At 47.4% G+C, this 21,752-nt stretch overlaps 1 protein-coding gene across 1 annotated transcript in view; it reads left to right on the plus strand.

Annotated features, from left to right (window-relative positions):
• Positions 1–21,752, plus strand: part of LOC138498459 (fibrocystin-L-like) — a 1,772,245-nt gene that overhangs the window by 656,971 nt on the left and 1,093,522 nt on the right. Inside the window, exon 18 of the mRNA XM_069622209.1 lies at positions 13,111–13,254. Within this exon, the coding sequence (XP_069478310.1) occupies positions 13,111–13,254 (144 nt within the window). The remainder of the gene's footprint in view (positions 1–13,110; positions 13,255–21,752) is intronic.

Here is a 21,752-nt window from a genome sequence, read left to right on the forward strand (position 1 = left end):
AATCATGGACAATGTCATCAGGTTTCACTGACTTCGCTACAAATTTTGCAGGATTGACTAGGTGACACCATATAGGATGTATGGATGCATTCAATAAATTAACCTCATATGCCGAAACTCATTAGGTCGTCAAAGTCAACTTGGATTTTCCAAAGATCGCAAAGACTGCATGCTCCACGTACAATGCCACCAGGCAACCCATAGTAATGGTTGAAGACTTTTGAATTGCAAAAGCTGCTGCCGCTAAAGCTTGCTTACAAGGGAACTGTCCCTGCATCAATAGGTCAAAGAGTCCACTATATTATGCTAATGATTTATGGCCTAGTGATGTTTTCTGGGCCAGGACTGCTGTCATCACGTGCCTGTTTAAGTTAGAAAAGATATAAAATGGTTTCTTGTAATTTGGTGTTGCCAAGACAGGAGCATTGCTGATTGCAGCCTGGAGTTCCTGAAAGCAAGTCACAATTTCCTCAGACCATTCTATTGGACCCTTCACCTTCTGCACTGAAGTCCCTGCATTAAGGGCCTCATGTAAGTAGAGTAGTCCAAGTTCCAAGATCTACAATAGTTACAGAGTGCCAAAAGTGCTGCATTTCTCTCACCGTGACCGGTTGAGGTGTATTTTGAACTGCAGTGGCTCTCTCTGGCATTACCTTCCTTCCTGGGGGCGATATCCCATGCCCCAAATATACTACCTCCTTCTGGTAGTACTGCACATTTTCTTTGTCCACTTTATACCCCTTCTCCGCAAGCAGGGTGAGGAGCGCTATTGAATTTCCTCGACGTTGCTCTTCTGAAGTGCTACAAACTAGCAAATCATCCACCTCCTTTTATTACTGTACTGGGCACATGTAAATTCCCCAAATCCATTTGAACCACCCTGTTGAAAAACACTCAGAGATTCACAGTTACCCTGGGGCAACGTTGTGAACGTGTGTTGACCCAGTAAGGATATTACAGAGAATGGTAGCAGGATTTGGTACCACCAGGATTTCCGCCTCAACAATATTGAGGGGGCACAAATCCAGGACCATCCTCCACTTTGCTTTCTTCACAATGTAGATGGCCGTGTTATATGGGGACACAGAAGGATTCAATATGCCTTGCTTCAACAATGCAATGGATTCACATGCTCATCAATATTCCCCATCGTCAGGCTGGGAATACGCAGCAAAAAAAAAACAGTTTCACGTTCACTTGAAAACTGTATTTCTCCTCTAAACCAATCACAGTCCTCCCGGTTATACTGCCCCCATCCAATGACAGTCCTCTCCCTACGCTCCACCTCTTGGGGCCAGCTTCAGATTTGTATTGCACACTTCAGTGTTGGGAGTCCTCTTAGTGCTCTCTGAGCTTTTATCCTAATATTTTGTGTTTTTTGGTAAAATGTGAAAGTTTTGACCGATTTCTGGATTCATCGGTCGACTACCGGCAGTAGGGATCCGCTGTCGGTGAAGATCAAACGACATCGAGGATCTTTCATCAGAAGGCCCAGGTTTGGTCCTACTTAGAGCCTTTTCACCATTTATTTATTTTTATTTATTTATTTCTATAACGCCGAAAGCCCGCAGGCATCGGGCCTTGACATGAACACAAAATAGACAAAGTAACAGGACCGAGGAGAAGAGATACGTCTTCAAACTCTGTGCGAAATGTGGCCTAAGCAATGGTTTCGTGGATGATCAACAGCAAAAAATGGCTTTACTGCCTGCATCTGGACCATGATGAGGAGGGATGCACGGTCTGCCATAGTTTTTCCAAAAAGACGAAGAAGGACTGCTACAGCAGGCTGGTGGCATGGTTAAAATCGGGTAAGGCCTCTGATTCGGCTTCTGGTCATAGTCATGCATCCCCCAGGACTGGCCGGTTCCATGATCGAACTCCCTCAGATAAGAGGCCGAGGTCTTTTGAGGATGCCGTGCCCACGCAGGTCCAAAAGAAGGCAAGGCCACATGCCACGGATCTCACTCGGTTCGCCGCTATTACGATTCCCGAATCAGGAAAGACAAGGTCACCAACCACATCCACAGTGAGCCTCCTGGCGAGGGTCAAACACTCTAAGAGAAAGTCCTTGACCCCTTCGAAACTCTGCTTGCCATCACCGGACAATCCGACAAAGGAGAAATCCAAGGTGGGCCCTTCTCTGCCTCCATCGACGTCTCAACCAGCCAGGACAGCACCATCATCAACTGCATCATCAACGGCCACATAAATATGACTGCTGTAGCCACCCCGTCGACGACCCCATCAACGTCTGCGCCGACGACCACTACTGCTTCAAAAGGATGGCAGACCGCGAAGGTGATGCCCACAGTTAACACGGCTGCTACTCCGCGGGTGTCCCTACCATCACGGCGTGAGGTAACTGCCACGGCTTCAGCGAAGACCCCTGGAAAGGGGGCATCAGCCTCTTCCTCCAAGAAGTCTCAGGAGAGGGGAGGGAGTAGGGCTCGAACAACCCCTAGGAATGGTATGGAACAAGGAGCTGAACCAAGTGTGCCAGGGAATGTTTATACTAGCTCCGATGAGGGTGACAACCTGCCCAAGGGCTACTATTTCTGACCACGAAGGGGGCCAGGGACCTTGTTGGAAGGTGGGTAGCGCGGCCTGAACCCCATCGTCTACCTCTCCAGAAGAGGCATACCAGCCCAGGGCCTCCCCCGATCATTCCTTCTACACCTCAACCCAGGGACGTTTCGTTGGACATTCTGACCAAGCTGCGCACGCTGGTATCAGAAATTCAGCAAAGACTGTCGCCCACACCGGTCCCTGCTCCATCTGGAAGTCCTCCATGACTCCATTCCAGAAGTCCTTCTAGGCACAAACACAAGTCAAAGGACCCTGCTGGTCCAAGGCTCCAAACGACTCACATGCCACCACCTCCTCCGCCTCAGGATTTGATCCCAACTCAAAATGGGATCCTGCCGCACACACAATGACACGGGCACAGATACGGCAGCTACAGCGACGGACATCGATGAGGCTGATGACTTTCTGCCAGTGGACAAAGAACCAGCAGGCGCGGATGACCTACACAGAACCCCTCTACCGGATGAGATCAGCTCCTTCCACTCAATGATGTCCAGGACCTCCAAACGTTGTCAACTGGTGCCTGAGGTGACGAAAAAGGAAGGTTTCCTTTATCAACGTTGCAAGTCCAGAGAGAGGACCATCATGTCCATTCCTTTGTTGGATGATATCTGGGATGAAGGCCTAGCGCTGTTGAAGAATCTGAGCACCATCCGCCTAAGCGGGACATGCTTGCGATGAAATACAGAGTTCCGGACTCACCCCCAAGTGTGTGAGGTACCAGCCTTGATCTGACTCTGTGGTCTCAGCCGCAGCCAGGAAACCCTCTGCGTACCCATCGTCCTCGTCCATGGTACCCCAGACCAGGAGAAGAAGAAGCTGGATGCTATGGGGAAGAGGATTATCTGTACGTCTGCCAGCAACATTAAGGCCGTTAATGCACTGGCCATTTTGTCATGCTACGACTGGGAGCTCTGGAATAAGCTGGGCCCTATTCTTGACTTCCTACCTGACGCCAAGAAGGCAGAAGCTCTTGAGCTGTTCCAGGAGGGAGAGGTGGCCTCGGACAATGCCATCACAGTGGCGGTGGACATTGCGGACACCGGATTCCGTCAGATGGGAAACAGGGTGTTTCTTCATCGGCGGGGATGGCTGAAAGCCACCAACTTCAGGCTGGCCATTCAGTCTAAGGTGTTGGACATGCCATTCGACAGAGAAAACCTGTGTGGCAAGATGGTTTATGAGTCTCTTCAAATCATCAAGACTGACATGGAGACAGCACGTTCGCTGGGCACCCTGCACAATGTCAGTCGCCGTCCTTTCGTTTCTCAAAGGGAAAACCTGGCAGGTCCTCTAAGGGCTACACAACCCTTTATTGGCAGCCTTCTGGCTCCATGACTCAGGAGGCATACAAAGGTCCCTCACAGGCATACAGCAGCGGAGGAATGAGCTGGCGCCGCCCGCAGGGCCATGCAAGTAAACAGGTCTGAACCGGCTGTGGACTGGGGCTCCCCACTTGTGCACCCCGGTGAGAGCCCACCTGGCGAGGTTCATCAGCGTTTAGAAGACCATCAGCACCGACAGATGGGTGCTGGATGCTCTCGGACAGTGGTATTGTTAGGTAGAATTCTCATAAATGTGCTAATTTCCCTTACCTTAGAGACCCCCAGCAACCTTGCTGGATTTTTAGGACTTTAATTTTTACCTGGAAAGAGTGTGAGCATTTCTTTCCCACTCTTTCATGTATTTTGATGTGTGTTTTACTTTTGTGTTCTTTGGATATGGAGTTTTAGACAACTACATAGGCATCATCTTTTCTTGTGCGTCACACAGCACCCTCAGTGCAGTGGCACAGGGATGTCTTTCAGACTTCCCAAAGGTTTAAATACCTTCTCTGGGACTGACTACTGTCTCCCAGTGAATGTAAAGTTAAATTGTGTTTGCTAGTATTTTTAAATTGCTAGACCCAGCACACACTGCCTTACAGCAGAGTGCTGGAGGGAATACCTAGTATTCCCTATGCCTAGAAAACTCATGTAGCACTCAGATGCTACCCTTTCCTCTCAGAATGGCTGGTGGCATTACCATGATTTTCCCGACCGTGACCCGTTTAAACGCTCCGGTAGCTAAAATCCACCGGAGCCATGTTTTCCAAGATGGCGTTGAGCCCCCTCTGAGAAAACAGGTTCTGACCAACTTTTTTCACCATTTCTTTTTGGAAAGGTCCTTCTAGTGTTTGACTCTAGGACACCAGGTTTGGTCCTTTTGTTCATTTGCCTTTGGCGGGCTTCAGTCCTGAAGACCACCTCTGGCGCCTGAGTGTCTGGGGTGGACAGGAAGCGAGGGAGGTGACTGAAACTCCTTGTGTTTAGTATCCTAGGAGACCTGAATGCACCTTGGCATGATTGGCTGGCTGACTGTGCCTGGCAAGGACAGCCACCCTGCTGGGTGAGTGGCAGCTAGGCTGAATGAATGGGAGAAAACTGTTTAAAAGGCAGGTCTCTGGGACTTGGAAGGTAGAGTCGACCACTGGAACGAAAGAACCGAAGACGAGCTGAAGGAAGACGACTGCTGCAACGCCTGGACCGTTGGTTTGCCCGGTGAAGCCCTGCTGCAGGTCCGAATAGCCTGGAACTCCCTGGACAGAGAAGCCCCTTCAAGGACGACTTCTTCCCTTGAGCTGGTGGGAACAATCAACTCGCAAGCCACCTGGAAACCATCTCCATACTGGTCGAATTTTCTTCTGAGTGCTGTTGAAAACCGCATAGCCAGTGAGAAGGATACCAGTTTGTGGACTTTAAGGCACTCGCACCTTAAACCGACGTTTTGCCAAGCTTGTGGAACCGTCTCCGTGCAGTACAGGAACCTCTCGACGTCCTCCCTCTTGTCCCCACGACTGAGGCCCAGGAACAGCGAGATCTCCAGGAACTGCCGGGAACAATTGCCTCAGCTACAGCTTTTCTTCATTACCAAGGTACTGTGCAAACGCGGTTGAGAAATCCTCTCTGCCGCAGCAAAAGTTTGTGAAACTTTCCCAACTCTGAGTCTTGTTCGCTCCTAATCCGACATATAACTCTTTTTCGTGCAAACTACTTCTCAGAACATTGGCATAGACTTAACCATTTACTACCAGAACTGTGCTATCCTATCCAAGACACTGATCCATTGACTTTGGCACAGGCCTATTCAATTGAACTTCCTCTTGTAGTGAAATGAAACTATTTGCCCTGCCTAAGAAAGTAATTGTATTTAATTCTTATAACTAGTGTCTTTTAGTCGAATTGTTAAAGTTATTGAAGTGCTATTTTGCTCTCAATTCTGGGGATCCTAACTTGTTCAGAAAAGTATTGGTTTGGTACTGGAGTGTATTATAGTGTGATATTTAGCTGCTTATTACTAGTGGAATGTTTTCTAAATGACTGTGTAAATAAATTAATATTGTTTTACCAAGAAACCTTGAGTAAGTGTTTGTTTGAACCACTGTGATTGCAAGTCCTTTGTGTAACACCTTGTACACTCACATCCCTCTTGAGATAAGCCTGGCTGCTCAGCCCTGAAACCACAAAACTGTGTAGTACAGACTTATACCAAAGGTGAGATTGTGCTTACACCTGTAGTCTTAATTGTGTGTAGTGTTCCCAAAGGGTACTGCATGTAATTCTGCCTAACACTGGTGGCAAGTGGTGAGGATGAAGTATAGTTGTTACATTGTGAGTGATGCTCTTACTGTTGTTCAAATAACGTTCACAAGGCTAAGCACCACTAGAAAGGCAATTGTTTTATCATGCCTGATATGGATAGCTACAGACAGGAGGCCCTAGTCATTTTAACAGTTGATCAACTAAAGGAAATGTGTAAAACTAGGAACCTCACTGTTAAAGGCAAAAATAATTAATTGATAGAAAGATTGTTGGAATTTCAAAGTCTAAGAACACCTACTACTGCAGCAAATGTGGCAAATGATGATGAGGATGATAATGTTTCAGAGTCCAACTCAAATGTTATTGATGAGTTAGAAGAGGCAGAGGAGTCTCAATATGTAGGCCCTACTGCACCTCTACCTGCTCTTAGGCCTCAACCTTTAGCCACAGGGACCCTACCAGGTCCAGCACTGAGTTCAGAGTTTGACTCTCTGGAGAAGATGAGACTTGAGTTAGAGTTCAACAGGCTCCAAGCACAAACTGAAAGTAAACATCAAGAACTTAAACTAAGTGAAATGGAATTGCAACATGCTCTTGAAATGAAGAAATTGTCTCTTGAGAATGGTTCTCTCCCCGAGTCTTCTAGGTCTTCCAGTCCTAAGAGGCCTTACATGCCCAAAGATGCAGTAATTATGTATGAGGTTAAGCTTGATATTTTGGATTGGTTGGCTGCTTTTAAATATAACTATGGGATTCAGGGAGTCAGCTGATTCATTGGCTTTTGTCTAGGCTACCCAAGGTTGAAACTGATGCTGTAATGGAGGTGGGGGAAATAGGATGGAGTATGAAGATGTGAAACTGGCTGTGATAGCTAGGTTTGGGAAAACTCCTTCTCAGTATCTTAACAGGTTTAGGAACCTCAAAAAGTATGATGGTGCCCCTTGGGATACCTGGGTCTGTGAATGTTTGAAAAACTTAGATGGTTGGGTTAAGGGTTACAGAGTTAACACTTATGAAGGTATGAGAAATTTGTTCATGTTAGAGTCTATCTATGATGCCTGCTCTCCTGAGCTCAGACAGCACTTGGCTGATTCCAAGAAAATTGATCCAAAGAAGTTAGCAAAGGCTGCTGACTTGTGGGTTGCCAACAGGGCTACTCACAAGGATTCTGGGGCTACTCAGAAGAAGGATGAGGGAAAACAGCACAAGAAAGATAACAAAGAGAATTCCAATACCTCCAATCCAAAAGAGGGCCATAAACATAAGAAGGGTAAGCCACCTGGGAAACCGAATCAGGCTAGTAAAACCTCTGGTGCTAAACCAGAGGGAGGTCAGGCCAGACCCCCATTTATCAAAACATTTGGGAAATATTTTGCTTGTGGGTCAACTGACCATGTGAAAGGGGATCCCAGATTTAAGGGTAAACCTTCAGGGATCCACACTGTCTCCTTAGCCTTCTCCCCAGAGGAAGAAGTTCAAATGGCAAGTGGACCAACTGGCTGAAGAACCCATGAGAATCTCAGCCAGTGTTTCTTTAGTGTCACTGGGTCTGTGGGAACAACAGAACTTAGATGTCTATAATTCCATCCCAGACAACACCAAAGAATATTACAAAGACAGTGTACTTGTGAATGGTCAGGAGACCCCTGCTATCAGAGACACTTGGGCCAGCATTACTGTAGTGGATGAATCTTTTTTCAAGGTTGAGGATGTTGCTAATGCACCCAAATACCTCACTATGCTTGCTGGAGGCCTTGTCCAAATGCTTCCACAGTTACCAGCTCTCATCCAGTGCAATGACATGACTGTCAAGATAACCTGTTAGTGTGAAGCGATAAGTACCTGGGATAGTCCTGTTGAGGAATGGCTTAAAAACTCTTGGAGTTGTATCAAGCACCCCCAGGCCTCCTAGCAAAAGGAAACAGGAGCAGACATGGAAGGCCAGAGAGAGTACCTTAAAAGGATCTCTAGGGGAAATTATAGGAGGAAACTATAACCCCCAGTCCACAGGATATACTGACTGCTATTTCAAAGAAAAAGGAGGAAAAGGGGAAACCTAAAAACTCCAAGAAAAAGCGAACAAGCACTCCTGTGGTACCTGCAAGGACATCCCCGAAAGGACTGTCCAAAGTCACACCTGTGACGACTCCACCAGCTGAAGCTGAGTGTGAGGAACAACCAGGACTGGTTGAATCAGCTGCTGAAGATTCAGAGCTGGAAGAAGACCTTCCCCCCTGTTGGAGATCTGGATCCTTCAGACCACCAGAAGATGGCCTCTTCTACAGTTAACCCACTGAGTCTATCCCATGGGACTACAGGATATTTGTAGTGCCTCTAGAGACTAGACACCAGTTCCTACAGTTAGCCCACGAGACTCTTTTGGCTGGTCACTTAAGCTTCAAGAAGACTAAGGAAAGGCTTTCTCTTTATTTCTACTGGCCTAAGTTGGGGTCTGATGTAGATAAATTCTGTAGGAGCTGTCACACTTGTCAGACATCTGGCAATGGTGGAGCCAAGAATATGGCACCCTTGGTGCCTCTCCCAGTGGTGGGAGTCCCTTTTGAGAGGGTAGGAATCGACATTGTTGGTCCCTTAGACCCTCCAACCTCTTCAGGCAACAGGTTTATCCTGGTTGTAGTAGACCATGCTACTAGATACCCTGAAGCCATACCTATGAGGACTGTTACAGCTCAGACTGTTGCTAAGTCCTTTCTTGGTATTTTAACCAGGGTAGGTTTTCCTAAGGAAGTCATCTCTGACAGGGGTTCCAATTGTATGTCCCACTACATGAAGACATGTGGAAGAACTGTGGAGTGACTTACAAGTTCTTAACTACATACAATCCCCAGACAAATGGGTTGGTAGAGAGGTTTAACCGTACTATGAAGAGCATGATAGGTGCTTTAGAGGAACCCCTTAGGAGAAATCGGGACCTTCTACTGCCATGCCTTCTATTTGCTTATAGAGAAGTCCCTCAGGAGGGAGTTGGATTTTGTCCCTTTAAGCTTCTCTACGGCCATCCAGTTAGAGGTCCCTTGGCCCTAATTAAGGAGGGGTTGGAGAGTGCTCCTTCCCCCAAGCCAGTAAGAGTCATTGACTATGTGATAGGTCTCCGGAGGAGAATGTTACACATGATGGCAGAAGCATCAGATAACTTGAAAGCAGGTCAGGCTCTGGTGAAGCATTGGCATGACCAGAAGGCCTACATGGTTGAGTTTACTCAAGAACAGCAAGTTTTAGTTATGGTACCTACAAGGCAGAGGGTGTTCCAGGACAAATGGATAGGACCCTTCAAGGTTGTGGAAAAACTTGGAGAGGTCAACTATCTGGTGGACTTAGGCAATCCTAAGGAGGCTCCCAGAGTCTTTCAGACCAACTGTCTAAAAGCTTATGTCTCAAGACCAGAGGTAGGAGCTTTGCTTCGGAGATAAGCCTGGTTGCTCAGCCCTGCTTCCACAAAACTGTGCAGTACAGACTTATACCAAAGGTGAGATTGTGCTTACACCTGCAGTCTTAATTGTGTGTAGTGTTCCCAAAGGGTACTGCTTGTATTTCTGCCTAACAGGCATACCTTGGAGTTCCAACACAGGTGTCCTTGTATTCCCCCTGTAGCTCGACACGAAAAGCATTAGGCACAGCTGTTGCAGGAGTTCTAAGTCATGATAAAAAAAAGTGGGCGATACAATCCGCTCCCCAGCAACTCCAGGGCTCCGGGGTGTACTCCAGATACTTTCTGGTCCGAAAGTTGACAGGAGTGTGGAGGCCGATCCTGGACCTGTGACAGGTCAACACGTACCTGAAGTCCCAGAAGTTCAGGATTGTCGCGTTTCAGCACGTGCTCAGCCAACTGGAGGAAGGCAACTACCTGGCGTCTCTGAACATGGAAGACACCTACTTCAACCTCCCCAACCATCAGAAGCACTGCAAGTTCCTGTGGTTTGTGGCCCAAGGGCGGCACTATTAGTTCAAGGCACTTCCCTTCAGCCTGAAATCGGCCCTGATGGTGTTCACGAAGTGCTTGGCTCCGGTGGCAGTGCATCTTCATCTTAAGGGCATCCACGTCTACCCTTACCTGGACGATTGGCTAGTTCGATCCCGCTCCCATGCTCTGGCGAGCCAGCACACAGCAATTACTGTGCATTTGCTGACGGATCTGGGATTATCCAAAGTCCTGCTTGGAGCCATCGCAGAACACTCTGTTTCTGGGAGCACGACGCAACACAGTGGCTTGACTAGCATCTCCCTCAGAAGAGATGGTGGTAGCCAACCTAGGGATGGTGCAGCGCCTGCCGTCGGCACGGTCGGCTACTGCGCGAGCCGTCAAGTCGCTGTTGGGCATGATGTCCTCCTGCATCAACTTTGTCCTCGTTTGTAGACTACAGATGAGGCCTCTACATTAGTTTCCGGATGCGAGGTGGCTGCAAGTCTCAGGATCCTGGATGGACAAGATCCCCCTCAACGAGGAGTTCTGACGAGCAATACAGTGGTCGTGAGTGCGCTCCCTTCTCATGCAAGGGGACCCATTCCAAGTCCCTCCTTGCCAGGAAACAGTCACCACAAAATCTTCTATGGAAGGTTGGGGAGCTCATACCGGACAGTTTCAGGCCCGAGGCCTCTCGCTGCCAGAAGAAAAGACCCTTCACATCAACGTCCTGGAGCTTCGGGGCGTCTTCTGGGCCCTCAGGTCCTGCCGTCGTTGAGGGGCAAGGTGGTGAGGATCTTCATGGACAACACCATTACTGTGGTCTACATCTGAAAGCAGAGCGGGGCGCGCTCTCCGGCTATCTACAGGGAGGCCCAGGATCTGTAGCACTGGGCCATTCGTCCGGACATGTTTCTCTTCCCTTTGCACCTGGCGGGCACCAAGAACACCATTGCAGTCTCACTAAGCAGGGAGCTATGTTCTTGCCATGAGCGGGAGCTTCGCTAGGACCAAGTGGATCTTCTATTCCATGAATGGGGCCAACCCCAGATTGACCCTTTCGCGACAGTGATGAATTCCAAGTGTCAGAAGTTCACTAGCAGGTTCCCACAGCCGAGGAGCATGGGGGATGCATTCTCGTTCCCATGGGAGGGACATTTCATATACACCTTTCCTCCGTTCCCACTCCTGCTATGTGTGATCAACACAATCAGACAGTGTCACTGCAGGATGATACTCGTCGTTCTGGCATGGCCACAGAAAATCTGGTATCCAGACCTGCTACATCCCATCGTCGCTGAACCTCAGGGCCTGGCTCCTGCAGCCCTAGAGTTTGGACATTATTCTTTACCTGTGGATTGTAAGGACATCCGGGCCAAAACCATTGCCTCTTCAATGTTGACGTGCTATGGCCATAAGTGGAAGCGTTTCTCTGTGTGCTGCCCAGCTCAGAAGATTACCCATCTGCGTGTTACTGCCCCACAGCACTCATCATACCTACTTTCCTTGCCCAAGGCTGGACTGGCTCATGCTTCTATCAAGGTGCACGTGGCTGCCATATCCCGTTACACCAGGGCACCGGGTATGCCTTCTCTGCGGTCGCACAGACTCATCGAGGAGTTCCTCAAAGGACTTTTCAGGACTTTACCACCGGTGAAGGCTCCTGCCTCCGCTTCGGAACTCAATGTGATTTTGACTAACCTCATGGGGGCTCCCTTTGAGCCGATGCATCAGGCTCTGCTCAAGTTTCTATCGTGGAAGACGGCTTTCCTCGTGGCGATCACCTCAGCCAGTTGGATTGGGGAGATACAGGCCCTGTCGTTCAAGCAACCATACTTGTCCTTCCATACTTCTAAGGTGCTATTGCCTACACAGCCCACCTTTATGCCGAAGGTGCCATCAGAGAACCACCTCAACAAGCCTTTGGTGTTGCCCGTCATCTTCCCGAATCTGTCGTCACCAGCGGAGTGGTCCTTGCATTCTCTTGACGTTGCTCATGCCTTGAAGTTTTACGTGGCACGTACGAAAAACTTTTGGAAGACTTCTCAGCTGTTCGTCAGTTTTGGACCTGTGAATCATGGATAGGCCTTGTTGAAGGCTTCCATCTCCAGGTGGCTCTTCGTCTGCATCATGCACTGTCAATGACTGGCTAGCTGCCGGCCAGCCGAGAGCTCACTCCACCAGTGCTATGCCAGCAGCGATGGCGTTTCTCTCTGGTGTCCCCCCACTCGACTTCTGCAGGGCTGCTGCGTGGAGGTCTATACACATCTTCATGAGGTTCTACTGCATTAGCAAGGATTCCATGAAGGAGCCCCGAGTCTGCCAAGCGGTGCTACGTAACCTGTTCACTTGAGGTGAGTCTGTTCCAGGAGTGAGTGTTTGTTACTTCTGGTGAGCCTTGCCACCTCCTGTGGTTGTGTGCATGTACTGCTGTGTAATCGTTATTCATGAGCATGTGAATCCATGCCAGACCATATGCTGGAGAAGGTTAAAGTAACTTACCTGTAACTATTGTTCTCCAGCATGGGTCTGGCATGGGTTCACATGCAAACCCTCCCTCCTTCCCCTCTGTGGCTCTTCTTGGTTCATATTGCCACTTTACGTGCTTACCAATTCTGAAGAAGGCCACCAGGGGTGGAGCTTAGACAGAGGACTGTCATTCGATGGGGCAATATGACCTAGAGGACAGTGATTGGTTTGGAGGAGCAATACAGTTTTCAAGTGAAACAGTTTTTTCTTTTACCAAGGATTCCCAGCTCATGAGCATGTGATTTCATGCCAGACCCATGCTTCAGAACAATAGTTACAGGCAAGTAACTTAAACCTTGTTGATGAGGTTTTGACTTCAGGTTAACTAGTGAATGAACACGCCACTACTGTCAGCTTGTTAAAAGAAAGATACATCTCATGTAGAACGCCATTTCATGGATTGTCACTATAAGACATCATAAACATTGTTTGTATACATTCAGCCTTTTTTAATGTCTATTTGATTATCAATTTGATTTTCATTTTTAGTTCCACTCTCGTCAGAAGCCACTGAAGGTGAAGTTCAGGATGCCTTGAATGCCCTGTGGTCTATTAAACCAGATGCAGTCAGCGTAACCAGGGCATATATTGATCATGTTTACATGTACAATGTGACATTCATTTCTCAACGAGGTGAGTAGTAACTGTATCTGTATTCTGTGCACATTTCACTAAGTCCAACGGCTGTATGTTCCCTGTAACTGTGGGGATATTGGGTTGCTTGTGTGTTGAACAAAGTTTCAAGTTGGTAAGTATCCAGTGTATAAAAGAATATGTACATATTGTCACCTTTATGGACAATCTCTTCAGAGATGCTACACCTTTTTAAAGTAAGCTTTCAGCTTCACCAATTCTCTACAGTAAAGGTGGGCTTGTGTGAGGAAGTGTACATTGCATCAGAAATGAGTCCATAGGCTGGGACAGATGCTAAGGGGTTGTCTAGGGGTACTCAGAATATCAGCGTCGATAAGTGCCTCCTAAGGCTTCAGGATTCAAGTTTTGCCAGGACTGCCACTCTCAGATGTCAATCACTGACCTGCATGGCATCTGCGTGTGGTGTCTAGGAAAAGATCAATATCAAAGAGTGCGGCTCGGTCAGCAAATGAATCCAAAAACCCATAGGGAATGATCGGCTAAATTAGTGCTTGCGCAGCCTCCATCAAAGTGTACAGCATGGTCCACCGTCATGTCGCCGGGACAAGAGACTGAAGGCCCCATGCCCAAAAAGGCAGACAGGCGATATAAGAAGGCGAAGAACCGTTCACACTCGCGAAGCCATTTATCCTCCCCGTCGTCCCATAAGAAAAAAAGACGCCATCGACACAGTCAAGACTGCGATTCATTGGAGGATTGCAGTAAGGTCTGCCCGACCCAGGCACGTGGAAGGAAGAGTGGGAGGCATTCAACAAGCAAATATCACAGATGTTTAAAACGGCCACAGCAGGTACAACTCTGGTCTCAACGCTGAAGGCCAATACAGCCCAACTTGCACCCGCAGGTACCAGCGCCAAGCTTACCAAGTCTGGTCCTACTCCCTCATGCTCGACCACAAAGACCTGCAAACCAACCCTAGCGCCAAAGGGCCCGAGGGACTGGTGCCGATAGTCCTGGTGGAAATGACGCCATTGACACTAACAGTCAAACGGTCCTGTATCCCCGAATCCCGATTGACATTTTAAGACTCAGTGAGGTCGATTTACGATGAGGAACGGGACCAAGTGCTTTTTGGCTTCGAGCATATGGGTGGGGTGACTGGAGGAGATTATTTTTTTCACTGACCATGCAGATTTGCTTTATGTAGCTGAAGGGCAGTGGAATGTGTTTAGAATTGTTATTTACACATTGATCTATATTTTTTGATTCAACATCTAAGGACATGATACGTAAACCCTTGTCTGAATGGTTGACAACAGTGACCTGCTGTGCTGTTGTTGTATACATTTTAACACTATGTTTGTTTGAATTAAACTTTGTTTTATCAGTACGATTATGAGTGTGATCCTCATTAGCTAGTTGAATAATCTCTAGTTGCCAATAGGTTCTCACCCTTGAGCGTCTAAAGGGGCTGACAGCCTGGTTTTTCTCCTTTTTCCTATATTGATTCTACTTTCTAGAACCAGGACCCCGGTTAACAACAAAGAAAGCACTGCTCATTTATGTTCTCTGTAGCTGAAGGGCTACATGACGTAAGTGGGCTAGACACATCTCCTGATCTAGATCCTCAACAGGCCGGCCCTTATGATCACCCTAATGCACAGTACAAAATGACTGTGGAGAGGGAAGTAGAGGCCTTTGGGTCTAGGCATATTAGCAAAACCCCTGTCAGCCTATGATCTAACAGACATCTTATATAAGGGACAGCAAACAGAAAGGGCATTACCTTTTTACACAGCAATCTCAGGCCCCAGTACAACGTTGCCCTGCTCCACACCAGCTCTGGATACAAAACTCACCAGCCATCTAGGAGGGATTTGCCTTTTCTGTCTTCCAACACCAGGCCTAGTGGTGCAAACCGCTACAGTGAGTTCTAGACCCTCCATATCCTCCTCTAACCTGCCTACAGATAGGGAATCCAAGAAGATGGATGCCCTGGCCAAAAAGATCTTTGCTGCAGGTAGCATGGCCCTGAAGGCAGCAAATGCATCATGCGCATTCACAAAGTACTCTCACAAGCTGTGGAGACTCATAGCGGATGCTGCAGAACACCTTCCAGCTGGTGAAATGAGGGATGATTTCATGCAGAACGTTGACAATGACAAGGAGGTGGCATGCGAAGAGCTGCAGTCGGGACACTGCAGATTGTGTTGGCCATGCAATGGGACATCCGCAGTTCAGGTTTCTCAACAAAAGTCCAAGCAAAACCTATGTACATAGCTTTCTACAGTGAGCACCTGTTCGGCTCAAAGGCCTATGAATCCTTGGAGAAATTCAAGGACTCTGAATTGGTTGCTGGGCTTAGCTGTGCAGCAACCTGCAAAGCAATCTTTCAGCTTCTTCTCCAGGCAAAGAGGCTACAGGTAATACATTCTGTTAGGAAAGAGGGCACAGCTTCTGCAAGCCAGGCAAGTTCAGGGGCGTCTCTTGAATCACGGACAAGGTAGAGTGGCCTCTAGGGGCTAGGAGACTGCATCAGCGGCAGGGGCGGCGGCTCCCACTAAGTCGATTTGAGTTCTCCCAACATATTTCCCCTTTTGGAGTGATAATTTACGAGCACCTGGTCAGGTGGAAGGAGATAACCTCTGACACCTGGGACCTGCAGCTCTGTCTACCATTTTTAAGATTGCCTCTAGACAGACCACCTTGCCTCTAGACAGACCACCTCGCCCTCAACAGCCACCAGAACAGGAGCTCCAGAAAGAACTGAGAGCCCTGTTATTGAAGGGTGCCGTGGAAGAGGTGCCACCTAAACTGAGATGATCAGGCTGGTACTCTTGGTATTTTCTGGTACCCAAGAAAGGGGGAGGACTGCATCCCATCCTGGACCTCAGGGCCTTGAACAAGATCCTGAGGAAAGACAAGTTCAGGATGGTGACATTAAAATAAATTCTCCAGGCTCTGTAACTTCAAGACTGGTTGCTGTCGCTGGACCTTCAGGACACTTGCTTTCATGTGCCAATTCATCAGAGGCACAGGCGATTTTTTAAAAATTACTCATTATCAATTGAAGGTGCTCCCCTTTGGATTAACCTCAGCGCCCAGGGTTTTTACCAAGCTGATGGCAGTTGTGGCAGCGCACCTCGGGAGATCCAGTGTTCATGTATTCCCATGCCTGGACGACTGGCTGATCCACGGAAGGTCTCTGGAGCAGGTATCGACGCAGCTCGAGGAAACCTGCTCTCTGCTTCACAGTTGGGCTTCTCCCTAAATTTCCAGAAGTTCCACCTCACACCAACAGAGAAGCTCCAATTCAGCCATGGATACATGTGTGGAGAAGGCTGTCCCCTCCACCCCCCTGAAGAAATAGTCATTGGTGTCAGGAAAATAGTAGAGCTCTTCTAGAGCCACAACACTTTACCAAGCGGCTTCCTTCCTCCTCCTCTTAGGTCTCAGGACTTCCTGCATGTTTCTTGTGCCACAGGCCAGACTGCGCGTACAATCCCTGCAATGGCTGTTGAGGGATCAGTGGTTCCAGTACTTCGATGCCATGAAGGAAATTCTCAAGTGTTGAGGTCAGTGGCCAACGACCTGTCTTGGTGGTCCAGCATAGAGAACATGAGGATGGGGAACCCTTTTGGCCTCTGTGGCCCCAAGCCCAGGTGGTCATGCATGTGTCATTAAAGGGTTTGGGCACTCAATGGGGGGTCCTGCAGGTGAGCGGCCTTCCATCACCAGTGGAATGCTGGTGGCATGTCAACAGGCTCTAGTTGCAGGTCAGTCAGGTTGGCCTGATGGCCTTTGATCCCTCCATCAAGGGGATGTACGTCCTCATTACACTACATTACCACTACAGCGCCCACAAAACACAAATGCATCTTACTTGTTATGAGTTCTCTCAAAAATGGGTCAATGAGTACATAGTCGGATTGCACTAGATAATATTGGAGCTCTGTCAGTAAATCACAGGAGTAATATCAATATATAGATTTTTGTTGGAGAAACAAGTTTAGCTTGCTGTACTAGGAACAAACTCTCCTCTGCAGATAGGTTCATGCACAAGAGCTATACCTGAAACTAAAATGTAAATGTTGGTTATAGTGCTTAAACATAGAACCTCTGTTTTTTCTTTCATATGGACAATCCTAGTGTTTAACATTGTCTAGCATCTTGTTGCTTTATACACTATGGCAAATTGTAACATAAAAAGTCTGTCCTGCCTAAAGATGTGAATATGATTCTTTTCTTTTTTTATCACATGTAAATAAACACATGCTCCCTGAGTAATAAGGGTACATAAAGAATGATTTAATCTGCTTTGTTATCTATAGAGAAATGCGAGTTCATGTTCTAGTCCTTGTCCTTGCAGGTTTGGAATAGGGTGATTACTTTCAAATATCACTACAGTTCCTTCGAAATATTACATTCCACATTTTCAGAATGGTTTAACTTTTGAAACGGCGGTAACCACCCCCCTTGTTATACACTCTTCTAGAGCCACAACACTTTACCAAGCGGCTTCCTTCCTCCTCCTCTTAGGTCTCAGGACTTCCTGCATGTTTCTTGTGCCACAGGCCAGACTGGGCGTACAATCCCTGCAATGGCTGTTGAGGGATCAGTGGTTCCAGTACTTCGATGCCATGAAGGAAATTCTCAAGTGTTGAGGTCAGTGGCCAACGACCTGTCTTGGTGGTCCAGCATAGAGAACATGAGGATGGGGGAACCCTTTTGGCCTCTGTGGCCCCAAGCCCAGGTGGTCATGCATGTGTCATTAAAGGGTTTGGGCACTCAATGGGGGGTCCTGCAGGTGAGCGGCCTTCCATCACCAGTGGAATGCTGGTGGCATGTCAACAGGCTCTAGTTGCAGGTCAGTCAGGTTGGCCTGATGGCCTTTGATCCCTCCATCAAGGGGATGTACGTCCTCATTATGACGAACAACACAGTGGCCATGCACTACCTCAACACACAGGAGTATGTTCGGTCCCTGCCCCTATGTAGGGTACTGCTGCAACTATTGTTCTGGTTGCTGGAGCACCAGATCTCTGCTTCAGCTGTACATCTAGCTGCCCAAATGATGCTACACTACACAATGGATTTCCTGCTGACTCTAAGATAAAAGGAGCATGGAACACTCACCCTACGTGCTCTGAATAGAATTAGGTGCCTAGCCATCATTAATAAAGAATCTGCATTGTTTTTGCATAATGCAAAATTAACCACTGCTGGTTGCTTTCATTAATACAAGATCTGCGATAAAAATTTCTGTTGCACTCAATGAGCTCATTACTATTTTGAAATTGGATGTTCTTTTTGTGACAGAATGCTGAGATTATGTAGATTTTGTGGAATGGCAAATATTGAGACTGCAAAACATTTGATATGCTACTGTGAATGCCTCAATCAGTTGCGTGAAAAATATTTGACAAGATACAAGAACTCCTGTTTAGATGATAAGATAGAAATAATATGGCAAAGACTGATGGAAGGGAATGATATTAATTTGATATTTCACATGAAGACATTTTATGAGTTGATTTTAAACATTTTAAAAGAGTTATCTGATGGTATTTATGTAAGATAATCGTATTGTTTAGATCTGGTGTTAGGAATTGAAAGATGATTGTGTTGTATATATGTAAAGCCTGTCATGGATATGAACATATTAATCATAAATAAATAAATACATAAATAAACTTACTTTTTCATCTGTGCCCAGATGCAGTACCTGCTTGGTTCCATGTGAAATGCGCTATACAAGTAGAAAAATCTAATCTAGCAGGAATGGAGAACAAGCAGGCGGACGCTCTGAGCAGGCAAAGCACACTCTCACATGAGTGGAAAAGGGTACCAGGAAGTTCTTGAGGAGATCTTCACTCATTGGGGCACCCCGACAGCAGATCTGTTTGCCAAGAGGTCCAACGCAAAGTGCAGACAGTTTGCCTCGAGGGAATTCCCAGGTGCACTAGGGGATGCTTTCTTTGTGGAGTGGGTCTTGACCTCCACTATGCCTTCCCTGCGATACCTGTCATCCCGCGGGTTCTCAGGAGGTTGAGGAGGTTTCGAACCACCATGATCTTGATTGCCCCAGATTGGGCGTGGAGAACATGGTACTCGGAACTCCTGAACTTGACCATCTGCCCACCATTCTAGTTGCCTCTCGATGGCCGGACTCCCTATCCCAGTCGAAAGATCTGGTCTTCACCCAAACATGGAATCCTTCAACCTACATGCGTGGCTCTTGAGAGGATGAGATATGATGACTGGGACCTCTCAGAAGAGATAATTGAGGTACTACTGGCTGCACGCAGACCATCTGCGAGATCTCTGTAAGCATGCAGATGGAGAACATTCAAGGCATGGTGAAGGATAGAGCATATAGCTTGACCTACCACTACAGTGATGGAGTTCCTTTTATGCTAGCCTCATGAGGCCTTCAGATTGGTACAGTCAAAGGCTACTTCGTGGCTTGGTCTGTTTTTAAGAGGTCTTTGGATCAAGGTTCTTTCTTCACAATGCCGGTTATGACCCAATTCCTGAAGGACCTTCTAAATAGGTTTCCACCTGCCCCATTTGTGGTTCCAGACTGGGACTTAAACTTAGTTTTGACATTCTTGATGGCAGCTATGTTTGAGCCTATGCATTCATGTACTATCAGGCTACTTACCCTGAAAACAGCTTCCTGGTGGCAATAACATCAGCAAGACGTTTGAGTGAACTGCAGGCGTTACCCTGCAAGCTGCCTTGTCTGCGATTCTTCAAGGAGGAAAGTTCACTCAATGTGCGTCCCAAATTCCTACCTAAAGTGGTCTATGAATTCCACGTGTCCCAGAGCATTGACTTGCCATTTTTTTAACCTCCTCTTATCCTTCTAAAGATGAGGAGAGGCTGCACAGATTGGACTCAAAGAGGGCACTCAGTTTTAATGTGGCTAGGACAGTGGAATCCAAGAAGGGTCTGGCTGTGTCAAAACAGATATTCTCCTGGTGGATAACTCTCTGCATTACAGATTGTTATCAGAGATCAGGTAATGAACTGCTACTAGGCATCAGGGCACATTCCACTAGGGGTATGCTAGCATCATCTGCATTGCAGAGGGGTGTATTAGTAAGGGAAATGTGTCGAGCAGTGACGTGGTTGTCAACAACATGGTCACCAAGCATTACTACCTGGATGTAGCACGTAATTCAGAGGCTCGAATTGGCAGATCACTTTTGAAGAGCTTCCTTGTTTAAGGACTTTCATCCCGCTTCCGCACTCTGTACTGCTTTGGGAGTCCATCTGATGAGGAATTTGCGGGAGAATACAATCTATTAAAGGAGAAATTATTTCCTAGTAATGTTCTTTCTATGGATTCTTCTCCCGCAGATTTCTCAGAACCCTCCCATCCGGCCTGCTATGAAAGTGGTCTGCAGTCTGTAATTGATTATCCTCTTTGTAAAGACTGGAGGGGGTGTATCTGTACACCTGCTCTCTATATGGCAGAATACAAGCATAGAGCACCCCAGCCAAGAATCTCTATATGGTAACGTTGGACGGGCAATCAAGGCTTAAGCTCTCAGGAGGTGCTGCAGGATGATTCTTAAGCACAGTGTAATCCCCAAGCCCTCACAAAGGAATGTCCACCCACTATGTTATGTGATAACACAGTCCTTTATATAAATAAGGTTCAGAATATGTACACAATCACTAACACACTTTGTGCTCTGGCAATACTAATATGATAAATATGTACAATGTCTATGTGGTACCACAGTTAACTCTTCACAAAAAAATGCACCAACTACTGACAGTCTCAATGGCATACAAATCAAATAGTAAAGTGAATCAACAATAGACCTAGGAGGGAAAACAAGTTGGGTTAAACAATGGCAAAATACTGGGTCCCTACCACCAGACACAATTCTGTATGAGGATCCCCCCACCTGGGCAACCTGTAAATAAAGTGCATCAACAGGCTCAGCCCATATATGTTTAAAATAGTCTTGCTTCCCTCTAAAAATGTTCCACTAACCCCAAGGTAGCTGGTTTAGCAGAGTTTCGTCGACTGCTCGTCGACAGATTCCTTGTGAGCGAAATCTCTTTAAAGCAGGAGCCGCTGTCGGCGAGATGCCGTGAAGAAAACGTGAATACTGTCTTCGGGAGAGCAGCTTCGGCTTTCACGGTGCTCGTCGATGATTGATCGTGGACATCCTGTAAAGACGAGGTGTGCGGTACACCTCGATGATGAGAGTTCATTGCCGCAAAGCAGATTAGGTGAAGAACCTAGGCCCAGCAAGGGCGACGGATGTCGGCATCAGTTATCGGCATCAGCGATCGGGACTCGACCACGGCTGGACTTTGAATCTTCTCTTGTCAGTTTGTTTGTGGACTTCAGGTGGCGGGAAACCCACCGGCGGATTCTCCTTGGTTCGTCAGCGACCTCGACTTTCTCCGGCGGGACAAAGCGGTCGAAGGTGATGGCAAGGGAGTCCTTGATTTCAAAGTGTCTTAGGCAATGGAGCACTGCGGCTCTGGTCGACGACGTTACAGCAGTCCTC

This window comes from Ambystoma mexicanum, chromosome 5q (assembly GCF_040938575.1).
Source record: "Ambystoma mexicanum isolate Mex_15411 chromosome 5q, UKY_AmexF1_1, whole genome shotgun sequence".
In the NCBI taxonomy this organism is placed as follows: Eukaryota; Metazoa; Chordata; class Amphibia; order Caudata; family Ambystomatidae; genus Ambystoma; species Ambystoma mexicanum.